This window comes from Hypanus sabinus, chromosome 10, assembly GCF_030144855.1.
Source record: "Hypanus sabinus isolate sHypSab1 chromosome 10, sHypSab1.hap1, whole genome shotgun sequence".
Classification (NCBI taxonomy): Eukaryota; Metazoa; Chordata; class Chondrichthyes; order Myliobatiformes; family Dasyatidae; genus Hypanus; species Hypanus sabinus.
Genome location: NC_082715.1, coordinates 140,243,491 through 140,262,800, shown reverse-complemented (window position 1 = coordinate 140,262,800; position 19,310 = coordinate 140,243,491). Strand labels below are relative to the sequence as shown.

The following is a 19,310-nucleotide window of genomic DNA, read 5'->3' as shown; positions in this document are numbered from 1 at the left end:
CTTGGGAAACTGCTCCGGACTCTTTCCAATGACAATACATCCTCTCTGAGATATGGGGTCCAAAACTTTGACAATACTCGAAGTGCAGCCTGACTGGTGTCTTACAAAGCTTCAGCATTATCTCCTTGTGTTTTTTATATTCTAGCCCCCTTGAAATAAATGCCAACATTGCATTTGCCTTCCTCACCACTGACTCAGTCTGTGAGTTACCCTTCTGGGAGTCTTGCGCGAGGACTCCCGAGTCACATTGCACCTCTAATGTTAGAATTTTCTCTCCATTTAGATAATACTCTGCACTACAGTACCTTTTACCAAAATGCATTTCCTAACGCTGTATTCCATCTGCCACTTTTTTGCCCATTCTTCCAATTTGTCTACGTCTTGCTGCAATCACATTGCTTCCTCAATACTACCTACCCCTCCACCTATCTTCATACCATCTACAAACTTTGCCACAAAGCCATCAATTCCATTATCTAAATCACTGACAAACAACGTGAAAAGTAGTGGTCTCAATACTGACCCCTGAGGAACACCACTAGTCACTGGCAGCCAACCAGAAGAGACCCCTTTTATTCCCACTCGCTGCCTCCTGCCTGTCAGCCACTCCTCTATCCATGCCAGTGTCTTTCCTGTAACACCATAGGATTTTACCTTGTTAAGCAGCCTCATGTGTGGCACCTTACCAAATGCCTTCTGAAAATCCAAGTAAATGACACTCACTGCCTCTCCTTTGTCCGGCCTACTTGTTACTTCCTCAAAGAACTCTAACAGGTTTGTCAGGCAAGATTTCCCTTTACAGAACCCATGCTGACTTTGACTTACTTTGTCATTGGTCTCCAAGTACCCCAAAACCTTGTCCTTAATAATAGACTCCAACACTTTCCCAGCCACTGAGGTTAGGCTAACAGGCCTATAATTTCCTCTCTTTTGTCTTCCTCCCTTTTAAATGAGTGGAGTGATATTTGCAGTTTTCCAGTCCTCTGGCATTATTCCGGCATCTTCCCCCTTCCTTTCCAGTCCTGATGAAGGGTCTTAGTCCACAACATCGACTGTTTGCTCATTTCCATAGACGCTGACTGACTAGTTAAGTTCTGACGGAAAAACTTACTTCAAAATAAAATCAGTAGAGATATTTAGATGATTAGCTGTATTTGTCACGTGCACATCCAAACATGCTGTGAAATGCATCGTTTGCATCAAATCAAATCCACGAGGATTGCACTGGGCCGCTCGTGAGTAGCGCCATGCTTGTCACGCCAACATAGCGTGCATATGTTTACTTACATGGGCAACTTTTTAACCCTAACTGAATGTTTTGGACTGTGGGAGGAAACCAGGAAGCTCACTGGGTCACGGGGAGAATGTACAAATACCTTACAGAGAGCGGGGAGAATTGAAACTCACTGTGATAGGGTTATACTAACCACTACACTTCCCTGTCGTCCCACACCCATCGGCAGTAAATGCTAGAAGCTCATTAGGTCCAGGCAACGCAGGTGAAGAAAGAATTAATGCCAGGTTGACAAATTGTCGGAATTCAAGATTCTCATCATAAGTGTCAGAAGTATCCTTGTTTTCCAGGTGCGTCAGGGCCAGGTGCATGACAGATGCTACGGTTCTGTTGGTAAGCTTACTAGTGAGTGTCTAATGTGGCAGGAAGAGTGTTTTTGATCTGTGTGTCATTACCAGCCGTTCAAAGCACGTTGTGATAGTTGGCATCTGTGTCACCGGGCAGAAGTTGTTTAGTTCCGAAGGTGTCGAATTCTTTCATGGGGATGGTAGTGGCTGATTTGAAGTATGTGGAGACAGCAGTCCGGATGAGAACACTTGAAGAATTCTTTACACTTGTGAATTATTTACCATCTTTACATAACCTGATGCAGATGCGGAGTTATGTGGTAAAGTTAACTTGAGTAACTCTGTACCTGAGTTACGAAAGAGGGTGGCACGGTAGTGTGGCGGTTAGGGTGATGCTGTTGTAGCACCAGCGACCTGGGTTCAATTCCCGCCACTGTCTGTAAGGAGTTTGTAGGTTCTCCCCATGACTGTGTGGGTTTCCTCCAGGTGATCTGGTTTCCTCCCTCGGTCGAAGATGTGCTGGTTAATTGGTCACATGGGTGTAATTGGGCGGCACTGACTTGTTGGGATGAAAGGGCCTGTTATGATCCTGTATCTGTAAACAAACAAATATTTAAACAATATAAAGGGCCAGTAACATGGGCCACCAGACTCAAACAAAACAGTTACTTCCCACAAGCTGTAAGGCCGATCAACACCTCCACCCACCAACATGCCGCCACACTCCCAACCATCACTACTTCATCATTTCCTGTCAGTCACCTCATGTACAGGAGTGTCTGTAATAGCGTCACTTCATGACATACAATCAATGTATGTATGTAACCTATCTTATGTATTCATATCATTGTGTTTTTAAAAAAACATTTTTGTGCTCTTTATCGTTTTTTTATCCTGCATTGGATCTGGAGTAACAATTATTTAGTTCTTTACACTTGCATACGGGAAATAGCAGTAAACAATCTTGAATTCTTGAATCTTGAAGTAAGTAAAAATGTATATAATTGCATTCATTGATTCATTGTTGACTATTTCTGGTACATTTTCTCCCACTGAACTCCCCACAAATTCCATGGATTCGCTTTAGAGAATGAGACCGATTGTCTCTTCCTGGATTGTCTTGGCCTTCATCCCATTTTCCACCTCCATCACTGAGATTCTCCCACAGACACTCTTGAAGTTCTAATCCAATGAAAACATCTTTAATTTCTCTAAGCCCTCTTCAAATCTCTAGGCATGCTCATAAGTAAACCCAGAGGGTGCTCTAAGTCCAGAGGAATAATTGTTTGGTCTATATTGATTAAGTATTTCCACTGTTTTTGGCGTGCTGCAAGAAATTCGAGGCGCAGGCAGGACGTTTCTAAGGGAGTCTCCATATACACATGACTGTGTGACTCAGCATAGCTCAAATACTATTTATAAATTTGCTGATGATACAACCATTGTTGGTAGAATCTCAGGTGGTGACGAGAGGGTGTACAGGAGTGAGATATGCCCACTAGTGGAATGGTGCTGCAGCAACAACCTGGCACTCAACATCAGTAAGATGAAAGAGCTGGTTGTGGATTTTAGGAAGGGTAAGACGAAGGAACACATACCAATCCTCATAGAGGAATCAGGAGTGAGTAGTTTCAAGTTCCTGGATGTCAAGATCTCTGAGGATCTAACCTGGTCCCAACGTATCAATATAGTTATAAAGAAGGCAAAACAGCCAGCTATACTTCAATGGGAGTTTGAAGAGATTTGGCATTTCAACAAATACACTCAAAAACTCCTATAGTTGTACCGTGGAGAGTATTCTGACAGGCTGCATCACTGTCTGGTATGGAGGGGCTACTGCACAGGACTGAAGGAAGCTGTAGAAGGTTGTAAATCTAGTCAGCTCCATCTTGGGTACTAGCCTACGAAGTATCAGGACATCTTTAGGGAGCGGTGTCTCAGAAAGGCAGTCTCCATTATTAAGGACCTCCAGCACCCAGGGCATACCCTTTTCTCACTGTGACCATCAGGTAGGAGGTACAGAAGCCTGAAGGCACACACTCAGCGATTCAGGAACAGCTTCTTCCCCTCTGCCATCCGATTCCTAAATGTACATTGAATCTTTGGACGCTACCTCGCTATTTTTTAAATAGACAGTATTTCTGTTTTTGCATGTTTTTTTAATCTATTCAATATACGTAATTGACTCGTTTATTATTATATTTATTATTTTTTTTCTCTCTGTTAGATTATGTATTGCATTGAACTACTGCTGCTGCTTAGTTAACAAATTTCACATACCATGCCGGTGATAATCAACCTGATTCTGATTCTGGGTCAGAGCCGAAGAGCTCGGAAACAGGCCCTTCGGCCAAAGTATTCTGTGCTGACCACAGCCTCCACCCTGCTAGTCCCAGTTGCCTGTATTCAGCAGAGAGCTTTCCAATCCTCTCCTCTTCATCCAAGTGTTGCAGTTGTAGCCAGCAAAACTACTTCCTCCCACGGATATTAAAACTTAACCAAACATTGTATACCATTTGGTAAGTTGGCACTGACACGGAAGAGGTTTACCAGGACGCTATCTGGATTTGTGGGCTTATGGACAAACTTGGGTTCCTTTCTCTGGAATGGTGGAGGCTGAGGAGAGATCTGATAGAGGTTTATAAAATTATGAGAGGCTTAGATAGAGTAGACAGACAGTATCTTTTACCCCAGGGATAAAATGTCTAATACCAGAGGGCACTTTTGAGGTGAAAGGGGGTCATTTTAAAGGAATGTCAGGGGCAAGTTTGTTTACACAGAGAGTGGTAGGTCCCTGGAATGGGGTGGTGGTAGAGGCATATACATTGGGGACTTTTAAGAGATGTTTAGATAGGCACATGAATGTGAGAAAAATGGAGGTATATGGCCATGGTGTAGGCTGAGGGGATTAGTTTAGTTAGCCATTTGATTGGTTTGGCACAGCATGGTGGGCCTGTTCCTGTGCTGTCCTGTTCTATGTTCAATGTTAATTTCAAAAGATGAACGGGTTAATAGTTTAATTGATCACAGGGGTTTAATTGTATGCCGCTGGTTCGTTGCCATGTTGTATCTCTAAATGAATAAAATGCAGAGCAGATATCAAACAACTGAATATGCCATAGCAAATGGGAAGCAAGATACTCAACAAAAGGGAGGGAAGAAACATTGAGAGGCAGGGAGAGAGAAAATAAGTTGCATCTTTAGCAAATACAGTGTACATTGTCCAGCTGTGTTGGACTTCATTTCGATCATTTTGAAAAGCCAGACTACATTTTATCTGAGTCATGTCTCCAGGCATACAGGGCAGACCAATTCACTCTCACGTACCAGGCTGTATAATGGAGATGAGTCAGTAATTCCCAACAATCAGAGCAGGGGATGTCTGCTAATGTAGGCTTGATGCCCAGGGTATCTTAATCTTGCAGAGGTCTGTCCATTTCATAGAACACAGAACATTACAGCACAGTATAGGCCATTGGCCCATCATGTTGTGTTGGCCTTTTAATCTACTGTAAGATTAATCTAACCCCTCTGCACTACATAGCCCTCCATTATATGATCATTCATGTGTTTATCTTAAGAGTCTCTTAAATGCCTGCCCTATCTACCTCTACCATCACCCATGGCAGGGCATTCCACATACCCACAACTCACTCTGACATCCCCACAGACTTTCCTGGAACCAGCTCAAAATTATGCCGGCTTGGATTAGGCATTTCTCCCCCACAATCAGAATCAGGTTTAATATCAGGTGTAATAAGATTACAGCACAGAAGCAGGCCCATTGGTCCATCTGGTCTATGCTGAAACTCCCACCAACCTGCCCTGGGACCATAGCCCTACTCTCCATGTACCTATCCAAACTTCTCTTAAACGTTGAAGTGGAGTTTGCATGCCCCGCTTGCACTGGTAACTCATTCCACCACTCACACCTCTCCAAGTGAAGAAGTTTCCCCTCAAATTCCACTTAAACTTGTCACCTTTCACCCTTAACCCATGAACTCTGGGTGTAGTCCCACCTAACCTCAGTGGAGAAAGCCTGCTTGCATTTACCCTATCTACACCCCTCATCATTTTGTGTAGCTCCATCAAATCTCCTCTTAATATTCTGCTTTCTAAAGAATACAGTCCTAACCTATTCAATCTTCCCATATAACTCAGGTCCTCCAGACCTGGCAACGTCCTTGTAAATTTTCTCCATACTCTTTCAATCTTACTTGCATCGTTCCTGTAAGTAGGTGACCAAATCTGGACACAGTACTCCAAATTAGTCCTCCCCAACATCCCATCTCCTGTGCTCAATACATTGATTTATCAAGGCCATTGTGCCAACAGCTTTCTTTGCGACCCTATCTACCTGTGACATGAATTATGTACCCGTATTCCCAGATCCCTTTGTTCTACCGCACTCCTCAGTGCCCTGCCATTTACTGTGTAGGACCTACTCTGAATTGCAAAACCTTGCACTTGTCTGCATTAAATTCTACCTGCCATTTTTGAGCCCACTTTTCCAGCTGATGCAGATCTCTCTGCAAGCCACGACGGCCTTCGACACTGTCCACTACACCCCCTATCTTGCTGTCATCCACAAGTCTGGTGATCCAGTTAACCACAGTATTATCCAGCTCATTGATATAGATGACAAGCAACAAAGCACCCAGCACCGATCCGTGTGGTACAGCACTGGTCGGAGAGGCAACCATCTACTACCACTCTCTGGCTTCCCCCACAAAGCCAATGTCTTATCCAATTTACTTCCTCATCTTGAATGCTGAGCGACTGAACCTTCTTTACCAACCTCCCATGCAGGGCTTCATCAAATGCCTTACTAAAGTCCATGTGGACAATGTACGCTGTCTTGCCATCTTTCCCTTTCCTGATAACTTCCTAAAAAAAACTCGGTGAGATTGTTTAGACATGACCTACCATGCATGAAGCCATGTTGACTATTCCCAATCGGTCCAAATAGGATTAAGTAGGTAGTACAAAAAGAAAGAAGAAAGTAATACTGAGCTGGTGGTCATGGGTTCATTTCCTATTCAGAAATCTGATGGCAGAGGGGAAGAAGCTCTTCTCTGAAATGTTGAGTGTGTGTCTTCAGGCTCCTGCATCTCCATCTGGATGGGAGCAGTGAGAAGTGTCATGACCTGGGTGACTGTGGTCCTTAATGATGAACGCTGCCTTTTCGAGACATTGCCTGTTGAAGCTGGGTCAAAAGCCCTAGCTCGAGCAGCCTCTCCTCATTGGCCATGCTGTCTAATCTGGACAGCAGCCTGGTAAATCAGCCCTGCACAGATGAGACACTTTAGAATGCACAAGCTGTTGTGTTCAGCCAGTGTATTTCCAGTCAGAGCATTGTCTGACTTGGAGGGGACCCCACAGATAGGAATCCCCTTGGCCCTTTTGTGGTTCCAGGTCAAGAGAACCAATGGAATACCTCAAACAGGGGAAGAGGAGTAATAGATGGTAGTGAAAGTGATGGAGCGAAAGCTGTACATCAAAGTAACACACACAAATGTTGAAGGAACTCGTTGGTCAGGCCCATAACATTGACTCTTTATTTTAGAGATGCATTAGAGTAACAAGCCCTTGCAGCCCAATGAGCCTGCACTACCCATTGCACACATGTGACCAGTTAACCTGCTACCTGAAGCTGCGAGGTGATAGGTGGAAGAGACGAAGGCTGAAGAAAATAGAATCTGATAGGAGAATTGAGTAGACTGTTGGGTAAAGGGAAGGTGGAGGGCCACTACTGAATCTGATAAGAGGGAAGAATGGACCACAGGCAGGTGAGTAGAAGAGGTAAGAGGCCAGAGTTGGGAATAGAAAAAGAGAGAAGGAGGAAGGGAGAAGGAGAAAAAGAATTGCAGGAAGAGAAATTGATGTTCATGACTTTAGGTTGCAGGTGGAAGGTGATGGCCCTGCTACCTTTTCCACACATCTCTTCTTAGCTTCTCATTCCATCCACTGACCTACCATCTCTCACTTTTCTTCACCTCTCACCTTCCAGCTTGTCCACCTTCCCCTTCCCACCACCTTACTCTGAAGTCTTCCCCCTTCCTTTCCAATTCTGCTCCTTTGTCTTATGGTCTAGAGTTGAGATCCGGTTTGTAATGGAGATATGGGGACTCCAGATGCAGGAATCTGGAGGGGGAGAAAAAAAACTGCTGGAAGGGCTCCGCATGTTGAGCAGTATCTGTAGAGAGGAAGGGAATTGGTGACATTTCCGGGTGAGTTCCTGTATCAGAGCTAGTGTTCTAGTGTTGATCCGAAAGATGGCAATTCCTTCTTCCAACCCCCTCCACACACACACACACACACCCAGACAGTGCTACAGCAGTTTGTTTTTGCTCTTTTAAATTATATTTGAATTTTAAAATTATATTTGTATTTTTCTGCATGTTCTGGACCACTAGACAATGAGATATAGGAGCAGAATTAGGCCATTTGGCCCATCGAGTCTGCTTCACCATTTCATCATGGCTGATTTCGTATCCCTCTCAACCCAATTCTCGTGCCTTCTCCCCATGAGCTGACTAATCAAGAATCTGTCGGTCTCCATGCCCTCAATGATTTGGCCTCCATAGCCGTCTATGGCAGTGAATTCCACAGCTTCTTCACCTTTTAGCTACAGAACTTCATCCTCACCTCTGTTCTAAACGGACATTCCTCTATTCTGATGTTGTGCCTTTTGGTCCTAGACAGCCCCCCCCCCCCCCCCCAGTAAAGGAAACATCTTTTCCACATCTCATCTCAGCTTTTCAATATTCAATAGGTTTCAATGAGATCACCCCTCCGTTGTTTGGATTGTGTTTAGGAGTAGTTTCTAATTTTAGACTGCCAAATTATTAACTTTCAGTTAAACTTGCTCTACAATGCATTAAGTTTCATGTTTTAAAAAACTGAACATAACAACGTTTGTGTTGATGTGTTTAGGGGAACGTGTTTCATAGAAACACAGAAAACCTACAGCACAATACAGGCCCTTCGGCCAACAATGCTGTGCCGAACATGTACTCACTTTAGAAATTAGCCCTCTATTTTTCTAAGCTTCATGTACCTATCCAGGAATCTCTTAAAAGACCCTATCATATCACCTCCTTCACCATCGCCGACAGCCCATTCCCCACACTCACCACACTCTGCGTAAAAAAAAGTAAAACAACTTACCCCTGACCTCTCCTTTGTACCTACTTCCAAGCACCTTAAAACTGTGCCTTTTTGTGTTAGCCATTTCAGCTCTGGGAAAAAGCCTCTGATTATCCGCACGATCAATGCCTCTCATTATCTAGTACACCTCTATCAGGTCACCTCTCATCCTCTGTTGCTCCAAGGAGAAAAGGCTGAGTTCACTCAACCTATTCTCATAAGGCATACTCCCCAATCCTGGCAACATCCTTGTAAATCTCCTCTGCACCCTTTCTATGGCTTCCATATCCTTCATATCCTCCCTATAGTGAGGTGACCAGAACTGAGCACAGTACTCCAAGTGGGGTCTGACCAGGGTCCTATAGAGCTGTAACATTACCTCTTGGCTCTTAAACTCAGTCCCATGATTGATGAAGGCCAATGCACCGTATGCTTTCTTAACCACAGAGTCAACCTGCGTAGCAGCTTTGAGTATCCTATGGACTAGGACCCCAAGATCCCTCTGATCCTCCACACTGCCAAGAGTCTTACCATTAATACTATATTCTGCCATCATATTTGGCTGACTAAAATGAACCACCTCACACTTATCTGGGTTGAACTGCATCTGTCACTTCTCAGCCCTGTTTTGCATCCTATCAATGACCTGCTGTAACCTGTGACAGCCCTCCACACTATCCACAACACTTCCAACCTTTGTGTCATCAGCAAATTTACTAACCCATCCCTTCACTTCCTCATCCAGGTTATTTATAAAAATAACGAAGAGAAGGGGTCCCAGAACAGATCCTTGAGGCACACCATAGTTTCTGGAGACTATTCTAGGAATAAGATGGTACTACTTAACTGAATTAATTTTACAAACATCATTCTGAAAATTACTAGCTTGTTTGTTAACAAACTCTTTTCAAAATCCAATCCATTTTATTTCTAGTTGACAAACTCTGAAATGAATAAACAGTTGACGTTTTGTGCCAACAGCCTTCATCAGAACTGGAAAGGAAGGGGGAAGCTGCCAGAAAAAGATGATGTGGGGGGGGGGGAGAGAGGAGGACAAACTAGAAGGTGATAGGTGAAGCCAGGTGGGTAGGAAAGGTAAAGGGCTGGAGGTGAAAGAATCTGATAAGAGGAGAGAGTGGCCCATGGGAGAAGGGGAAGAAAGGTTGGGTCTTGGGGGAGATGAGTAGAAGAGGTAAGAAGCCAGAGTTGGGAATTGAAAAAGAGGGAAGGAGGAATGAGGAAAGAAAAAAAAGAACAAAAATTGCTGAAAGAGAGATCGATGTTCATGTTTTCAGGTTAGAGGCCACCTAGATGGAATATGAGGTGTTGCTCCTCCATCTTGAGAGTGGCCTGATCATGGCAGAAGAGGAGGCTATAGACTGGCATGTCAGAATGGGAATGGGGAGAGGAATTGAAATGGTTGGCCACTGGGGAAATTCCACTTTTGGCGGATGGAGCGGAGGTGCTCGGCAAAGTGGTCTCCTGGTCTCACCAGTGTAGAGGAGGCCACACCGGGAGCATCGGATGCATTAGAGAACCCTAACGGATTCACAGGCGAAGTGTTGCCTCACCTGTAAGAACTGTTTGGGACCCTGAATGGAGGTGAATGGCCAGCAGTGCTATTTCTGTCACTTGCCAGGAGGAACATTAGTGGGGAGGGGTGATTGGACAAGGGAAAGACAGAAAGAGCGATCCTTGTGGAAAGCAGAGAGTGGGATGGTGGGAGGTAAAGGTATGTTTGGTGGTAGAGTCCCACTGAAGATGGCACAAGTTGCGGACAATGATGTGTTGGATGCAGAGGCTCGTGGGTTAAGGCGGTGTGAAATCTGAAGTAAACTATGCCAATTAAATTGAAATTGTGTTACGAAGTCCAAAGTTCAAGGTAAATTTATTATCAAAGTGTGTAAACCGTATACAACCTTGAGATTTATTTTCTTGAAGACACCCACAGGAGAATAAAGAAATACAGTAGACTCAATGGGGGGGGGGGGTAAGCCCTCAAAGCAGAGGCCCTGAAAGCTGTGGAGTCAGCCCAGTGCTGATGCAAGTGAAGCCATGCATGCCGTCCAGGAGCCTGATGGTTGCAAGGCAGCATCAATTCCTGACCCTGGCGCCCTGGCACCTCCTGCCAGGACAAGAGAGAGAGAGAGAGAGAAACACAGGCAGACCGGACGGGCGTTGCGTCTGTAGTGGGGCTGAACTCCGGCTTAACTGGTCTATACTTTATGATTTTGGTGAACCTTTTTTTCTCAGTGTCATTACAGAAGCATTGAGCTCAGTAATTTTGGTGTCACCTACTAGCAAAGTTGTAAATGTCACAACATTTTGTTTTTTTTTAAAGCTATACATGAATTTCTTGAAATTAAAAAAAAAATCTTGTCTATGGAAAAGTATTGATTCATATGCATTTTAAAATGAATTTTAAATGTCCATTCCCTCCCACATAACCATATGCCTGTCTAAGAGTCTCTTAAATGTCCTCAACGTAGCTGCTTTTGACACCACCCCTGGCAGGACATTCCATGCACCCTCCACTCTCTGTTTAAAAAAAAAATCCTTACTGCTGTCACCCCCCCATACTTTCCTCCAATCACCCTAAAACTGAGACCTGTCGTGTTAGCCATCCAGTCTAAGAAACGGTGCTCTCAGCTTTGACATATCTACGTCGGTGCATTATATCTTTTACTGGCCATCTAGCATTCCGAAGCAAGTGTGTACTTGTGATGGACGGGGTGCAGTGAAGATTGATCAGACTGCTGTTTGACACGGTGGGGTTGTTGTGAATGGAGACGTTAAGCAGTCAAGGGCAGAGCTCTCTTGAGTTTAAAAGATTGAGAGATTCCATCATTGAAGTCTTAGGACATAGAACATGGAAGATTACAGCGCAGTAAACCCCCTTGGCCCACGATGTTGTGCTGACATTTTAACTTACCTTAAAATCAGTCCAGCGCTTCCCTCCTACATAGCCCTCCATTTTTCTATCATCCTTGTGCCTAACCAAGAGTCTCTTAAATGTCCCTAGTGGATCTGCCTCTCTCCCACCACCCCAGGCAGTTTGTGCCACCCACCTACCACACTATATGTTCTTCCAAACACCCTAAACCTTATTGTCGGTAGGTGACCAGAACTGCACACAGTACTCCAAATTAGGCCTCACCAGCGTCTTCTACTTACTGCCTGTTACACCACTGGCATTCAGGGTAGCAATGAAGGTCCCCCCATCTCCGCCTGTCCATACTGTTACACACAGAGTTAGAGGATACTTCACTGCTGTTTCTGTAACAATTTTTTTCTGACCCAGTCAGTGTTGTCAGCCCTGAGCTGAAGCCCTGAATTTGGAGGGCCGGTGGACGACTGTTAATCTGGCCTGTACCATTTTACCTGTTTGGCGTGAGTGACCTGGCCACGAGCCGGAACATAGGGCCCTGATTCTAGCCAAGACATTGAGGCATGCAAGCCCCCAAGAGACAACAAAGTTGTGGTCCTCTTGTACAACATCAACATAACATCCCAAATCCTATACTCAGTATAGAGTCATTTCATTGGCGTTTCTGGTGCTGACTGGGAGTGACGCAGTACAGTGCTGGTGACCCAAGTTCAGTTCCTGCAGCTGTCTGTACGGAGTTTGTATGTTCACCCTGTGAGCCTGTGGGTATCCTCTGGGCAGTGGGTTTGATCCCTTATCCCAAACACATGCAGGTTGTTTGACTAATTGGTCAGTTGTGTATCTGGAGGTGCGGGCTCGTTGGGCTGTTGCTGTTCTGTATCTCTAAACAGAACGGGCCATGCAGAGAATGTGCAGAGTGTCCTGGACTGTTGAAGTGGTGAGTGGAACGCTGGTAGGTGGAGTCTACAAGATCAGCTAGCTCCTCAGACTTGTCCTGGCATGCAGTGTGATTGGGTCTGATGGCTACTTGCTGTGTGTACTCCCATGGTAACTTTGTTCGAGCTAAGTGTTTTAAGTGGCCAGTATTCCCTGAGAGTTCGCAGCTGTACCTGCTACTGCTCAATGCCAATCTCATTAATAGTCATGGAGCCGTAGAAACAGGCCGTGCTGCCCATCCAGCCATGCAGAGCTGTTAATTTGCCTCAACCCATTAACCCTCATTATTGTCCAAACCCCTCCCATCTATGTACTTAATGCAAACTTCTCATAAATGTCGAAATTGAACCCGCATCCCCATTTCCACTGGCAGCTCGATCCACATTCTCACCACTCTGAGTGAAGAAGTTCCTTCATGTTCCCCTTAAATATGTAATCTTTTGCCCTTAACCTATGACCTCTAGTTCTGGTCTCACCCAACCTCAGACCAGTGAATTGGTGAGTTTCTGCGCTTATCTTTACTGAGGTTCTGTGTTAATACAATTTGCTGACTTTGTATGAAGCAGGCCTAACAGAATCTTTCACAGTGGAGTAAGAAATAAGCGACAACTGGACAAAGGTAACTTGTATTAGTAAAGTCAGAAAGCTTCAACTACGCAGAGATCACTATCTTTCAATCTGACGCAAATGGTCTGATCCTGAGTACATTTATATCAGGTGCTGGGTGTCTGATATTTCATGGCACTTCTTTGTTTTGTGGCTGCCTGCGGGACACATCCCAGAGATGTATTCTGTATGCACACCTTGATAATAAATGTGCGTCGAATCTTTGTAGCTGAGTGTAACAGATCAGATGGAGATTTTCAGTGATTCCATTGCATTTCTCTGTTCTGTGAATGCCTGCAAGAACATGAAACTATGACGACACATTTGTACTCCAATAATAAACGTACTTTGAAGCTTAAATTTGGACAGGAATTGAGAGCAAGGAATGACTTCACTCATGTCTAGCCATCTGCAGAGTTAGATAAGACTATAGAAAGCCGATTAAATGTGGTCAAGGCTCATTTGGACTGCAATGAGATGCATTTTTGTGTAATTTTTTTCAGTTAATCATCTCGGATCAAATACTTTGCCCTCTGCTCTACTGAACCTAATGCTTCTCTGGTGATTGCATTTTATTGGTGATTAAATCCCTCCCCAAATTTTAGTTGTTCTGGTATTTAAAGTCCAGATTAATATATACTCAGTGGCCATTTTATTAGGTTCCTCCTGTACTTAATAAAGTGGCCCCTGACTGTATATTCATGGACTCCTACTGCCGTTTTCCATCCACTTCAAGATTTGATGTGCTGTGTATTCGGAGATGCTCTTCTGTACATCATTGTTGTAGTGTGTGGTTATTTGAGTTACTGTTGCCGTTCTGTCACCTTGAAACAGTCTGGCCATTCTCCTCTAATCCTCTCTCATTAACAAGGTGTTTTTACCCACAGAACTACAGCTCACTGGATGCTTTTTTGTTCCTTGCACCATTCTCTGTAAACTTTAGAGATTGTCGTGTGTGGAAAATCCCAGGAAATCAGCAGTTTCTGAGATACTCAAGTCACCCTGTCTGGCACCAACAATCATTCCACGGTCAAAGTCTACCCCATTCTGATGTTTGGTCAGAACAACAACTGAACCTCTTGACTATGTCTGCATGCTTCTATGCATTGATTTGCTGTCACATGATTGGCTGATTAGATATTTGCATTAATATTCAGATGTACCAAGTAAAATGGCAACTGACTCTTATTCTTTAGACTGCGATTTACGTTATTCATGGCTCTACATATGCCTAAATTAAAATGTATTTATTTATTTAAGAGATGCAACATGATAATAGGCTCTTCCATCCTAATGAGCCCTCATTCCCCCCCCCCCCATTATACCCACATTACCGTAAAGTAACGGGTTGCACCTGAATCTGAGGAGGACCAATATTCTCATAGGCAGATTGGTTAGAGAGGGTTTAACTTGGCAGGGGGTGGGAACCAGAGTGAAGGTACTCAGGATAGGACAGATGGTAAATAAGCAAAGATAGCATGCAGTCAGACTGTCAGGCAGGGAAGGCAGATGATAGGACAAAATTACAGCCAGCAGGGTGAGTATCAGTGTATTAGGGATGCAGAGTCAAAAAGGGTAGAAAATGCAGTGTTTTATCTCAATGCATGAGTATAAGGTAAATGATCTTGTTGCATTATTACAGATTGTCAAGTTTGTGGCCATCACTGAGTTGTGGCTGAAGGATGGTTGTAGTTGGGAGCTGAATGTCCAAGGTTACATGTTGTATTGGAGGGATAGGAAGGAAGGTAGAGGGAGTGGTGTGGCTCCGCTGGTAAAGAATGGCATCAAATCAGTAGAAAGATGTGATATAGGATCGGAAGATGTTGAATCCTTGTGGGTTGAGTTAAAACAAAAACTGCCAGGGTAAAAGGACCCTGATGGCAGTCAGATACAGGCCTCCAAACAGTAGCTGGAATGTGGACCACAGATTACAAGGGGAAATAGTAAAGCTGCGTCAAAAGGGCAATGTTATGATAGTAATAGGAGATTTTAACAGGTGGGTAGATTGGGAAAATCAGGCTGGTAATCGATCTCAGGAGAGTGAATTTGTTAAATGCCTGTGAGATGGTTTTTAGGGCAGTTTGTCATTGAGCCTACTCGGGGATCAGCTATACTGGATTGGGTGTCATGTAATGAACCGGAGGGGATTAGGAAGCTTAGGGTAAAGGAACCCTTAGGAGACTGTGATCATAATATGATTGAGTTCAACTTGAAACTTGATGGAGAGAAAGTAAAGTCTGATGTAGCAATATTTCAGTGGAGTAAGGGAAATTGCAGTGGTAACTGGCCAAAGTAAATTGGAAGGAGCTGCTGACAGGGATGGCAGCAGAGCAGTGAAGGTGTGAGTTTCTGGGAAAAATGAGGAAGTTGCAGGATGGATGTGTTCCAATAGCAAAGAAATAATCAAATGGAAAAATAGCACAACTGTGGCTGACAAGGGAGCTCAAAGCTAATGTAAAAGCAAACAAAGCAGAAAATTACTGAGAAAATAGAGGATTGGGAAGCTTTTAACAACCTAGAGAACAACTAAAAGAATTATTCAGAAGGAAAAGATTAAATATGTGAGCAAGCTAGCAAACAATATCTAGGTGGATAGAAAAAACTTTTTCAAGTATATATAAAAAATAAGAGAGATGAGAGTGGATATAGGACTGCTAGAAAATGAGGCCGGAGAAATAGTAATAGGGGACCAGAAGGTAGCAGGTGAGCTATATGAGTATTTTGCATCAGTCTTCACTGTGGACTACGCTAGCAGTGTGCCAGATGTTGAAGGGTGAGAGGGAAGAGAAGAGGGCAGAGTTACTATTACAAGGGAGAAGATGCTCAAAAAGATGAAAGACCTAAAGGTACATAATTTACCCAGCCCAGATGAACTGTACCCAAGGGTTTTGAAAGAGGAAGCTGTAGAGATTGTGGAGGCATTAGTGATGATCTTCCAAGAATCATTGGACTCCAGCATGATTCTGGAGGAGTGGAGAATTGTGAATGTCACTTCACTCTTTAAGGAATGAGGGAGGCAGCAGATAGGAAATTATAGACCAGTTAGCCTGGCCTCAGTGGTGGGGAAGATGTTGGAATCCTTAACAATTATGAGCTTATGGAATATTGGTGACACAGACAAGATAGGACAAAGTCAGCATGTTTTCTTTAAGGGAATATCTCCCTTGATGAACCTGTTGGAATTCTTTGAGGGAATTACAAGTAGGATAGATAAAGGGGATGTAGTGGATGTTGTATATTTGGACTTTCAGAAGGCTTTTGACAAGGTGCCACACATGAGGCTGCTTACCAAGAGCTGCTTACAGAAAACTTACTAGCATGGTCAGGGCATTGTCTGATTGGTAGGAGGTAAGTGAGTGGGAATAAAAGGATACTACTGGTTGGCTGCCAGTGACTAGTGGTGTTCTGCAGGGGTCAGTGTTGGAACCACTTCTTTTTCTGCTGTATATAATTGATTTAGATGATGGAATAGATGGCTTTATTGCCAATTTTGCAGATGATACAAAGAATAGTGGAGGGGCAGGTAGTACTGAGGAAACAGGAAGACTGCAGAAGGACTCAGGAAGATTAGGAGAATAGGCAAGAAAGTGGCAAATAAAATACCGTGTTGGAAAATGTATGGTCATGCACTTCGGTAGGAGAAATAAATGTGCAGGTTATTTTCTAAAAAAGGGAGAAAATCCAAAAGTCTGAGATCCAAAAGGACCTGGATGTCCTTGTGCAGAACACCCCCCAAAAGGTTAACTTGCAGGTAGAGTTGGTAGCGAGGAAGCCAAATGCAATGTTAGCATTAATTTCAAGAGGTATTGAATACAAAAGGCAGGGATGTGATGCTGAGGCTTTATGAGGCAATGGTGAGGCCTCACCTTGAGTATTGTGAACAGTTTTGGGCTCCTTGTCTAAGAAAAGATGTGCTGGCATTGGAGAGGGTTCAGAGGAGGTTCACAGAATGATTCTGGGAATGAAAGGGTTTGTTGGCTCTGGGTCTGTACTCACTAGAACTTAGAAGGATTAGGGGGATTTCATTGAAACCTTTTGAATGTAGAAAGACCTAGTCGGAGACGTGGAAAGGATGTTTCCCATGGTGGGGGAGTCTAGGCAAGAGGACACAACCTCAGGATAGAGGAGTGTTCATTTAAGTGCGGAGAAATGTCTTTAGCCAGAGGGTGGTGAATTTGTGGAAATTGTTCCCACAGGCCAGGTCGTTGGGTTTATTTAAGGCAGATATTGATAGGTTCTTGACTGGACATGACATCAAAGGTTACGGGGGAAAGGCTGAGGAGGGGGAAAAAGGATCAGCTATGATTGAATGGGAGAGCAGACTCAATAGGCCAAATGGTCTAATTCTGCCCCTATGTCTTAAGTTCTAATTAACCTATTAAATGGTTCATCTTTGGACTGTGGGAGGAAACTGGAGCACTGGGAGCAAACCCACACAGTCATGGGGAGAAGGTACAGACTCCTTAAGGGCAGTGGCGGAACTGGACCCCGACTGTTGCCGCTGACAAGTGTTGTGCTATCCTCTGCACGACCGTGCTGACCCCTAAACTTTGTGCCGACTTGCACAGCATAACTGTGCTTTAAAAAATTTGAATCAGGTAGTGTTTGCTTTGGTGTTGGCCTTGGCGACAAAGTTTCCCTGCTCTTTCAAAGTGCTATTTGAATATCTTGCAATTTAGTGTTAAAGAATGCACAAAATACATTAAAGTTTGGACTCCAGTCAAATTCTGAGGGTTAGAAAATGTTCCACTGTTTTCATATGGACTGTGTGCTATAAATACATTCGGTAAAACTACCAAACAGGGCATGTTAGCACGACTCCTGGGGTTGGGGGTGAGTGCTGGAGACATAAATACAGGTATTCATAAACATGAGATTCTGCAGATGCTGGAAATCTAGAGCAACACACACATACAAAAATGCTGGGGGATCTCAATAGATCAGGCAGCATCTATGGAGGGGGATAAACAGTCAATATTTCGGGTCAAGACCCTTCAGCAGGACTGGAAAGGAAGGGGGCTGAAGTCGGGAAAAAGAAGGTGGGGAGGGGAGGGGAGGGGAAGGAGTATAAGCTTGGCAGGTGATAGCTGAGACCAGGGAATGAAGAAAGAAGCTTGGAGGTGGTAGGTGGAAGAGGTAAATGGCTTAAGAAGAAGGAATCTGATAAGGGAGGGCAGTGGACCATAAGAGAAAGGGAAGGAGGAAAGGGATGAGAGGGGGGTGATTGGCAGATGAGGAGAGGAGAAGAGGTGAGAGTGGAACCAGCGAGGTGAGTAGAAAAGCAAAGGAGAAGGGAGGGAAAGGGTAAATTACCAGATGTCAGAGAAATTAATATTCCATGCCATCAGGTGGAATATGAGGTGTTGCTCCTTCAACCGGAGTATGTTCTCATTATGACAGTAAAGGAGGTCATGGACTGACGTGTCACCATGGGAAGTCAAACTGGACTGGGTGGCCAACCGGAGAGTCTGCATTTTGCGATGGACAGAGAGGCTATCCTCGACCAAGCGGTCCCCGATCTATGTCAGGCTTTGGGAGCGCCAGATACAAGAGATTGCCAACAGACTTGCAGGTGAAGTGTTCCCTCATCTGGGAGGACTGTCTGGGGCCTTGAATGGTGGTGAAGGAGGAGGTGTAGGGGCAGGTCATGCTTTCATGGAGGAGTGCCAGGAGAGAGATAAACGGATAAGGGAGTCACATTATGGAAAGTGAAGGGTTGGGGTTGTGGGGGGAGGGAAAGATGTGTGTGGTGGTAGGATCACATTGTAGATGGCAGAACGGATGGAGAATGATAGACTGGATACAGTGGCTCATGAGATGATAGGTTACGACAATCCTATCCCTGTTAAGGCAGCGGGAAGATAGGGTGAGGGCAGTTGTACAGGAGATGGAGGAGATTCAGGTGAGGGCAGTGTCGATGATGGTGGGAGAGAAATTCTGTTCTTTGGAAAAAGAAGGTAATCTCAGATACTCTAAAATGGAAAGTCTCATCATGAGAAAGATGTGGTGGGGACTCTTCCTTGAATGTAAACTAAGCGGCCAATTTATCAGGTACTCCAGCTCGTTAAAGTGAATATCTAATCAGCCAATCATGTGGCAGCAACTCAAAGCATAAAAGCATGCAGGCATGGTCAGGAGGTTCAGTTATTGT

At 44.3% G+C, this 19,310-nt stretch overlaps 1 protein-coding gene across 5 annotated transcripts in view; it reads left to right on the top strand.

Annotated features, from left to right (window-relative positions):
- me1 (malic enzyme 1, NADP(+)-dependent, cytosolic) overlaps positions 1-19,310 on the top strand; it is a 467,654-nt gene that overhangs the window by 88,547 nt on the left and 359,797 nt on the right. The window contains exon 1 of one of the 5 annotated variants that reach the window (XM_059983102.1): positions 12,902-13,051. The exons of 3 other annotated variants lie outside the window; for them this stretch is intronic. In XM_059983102.1, coding sequence (XP_059839085.1) covers positions 13,007-13,051 — 45 coding nt within the window. In that variant the 5' untranslated portion in view covers positions 12,902-13,006. Of the gene's footprint in view, positions 1-12,901; positions 13,052-13,152; positions 13,173-19,310 lie in introns of those variants that run through there. One more of the 5 variants, XM_059983104.1, reaches the window with a different exon arrangement.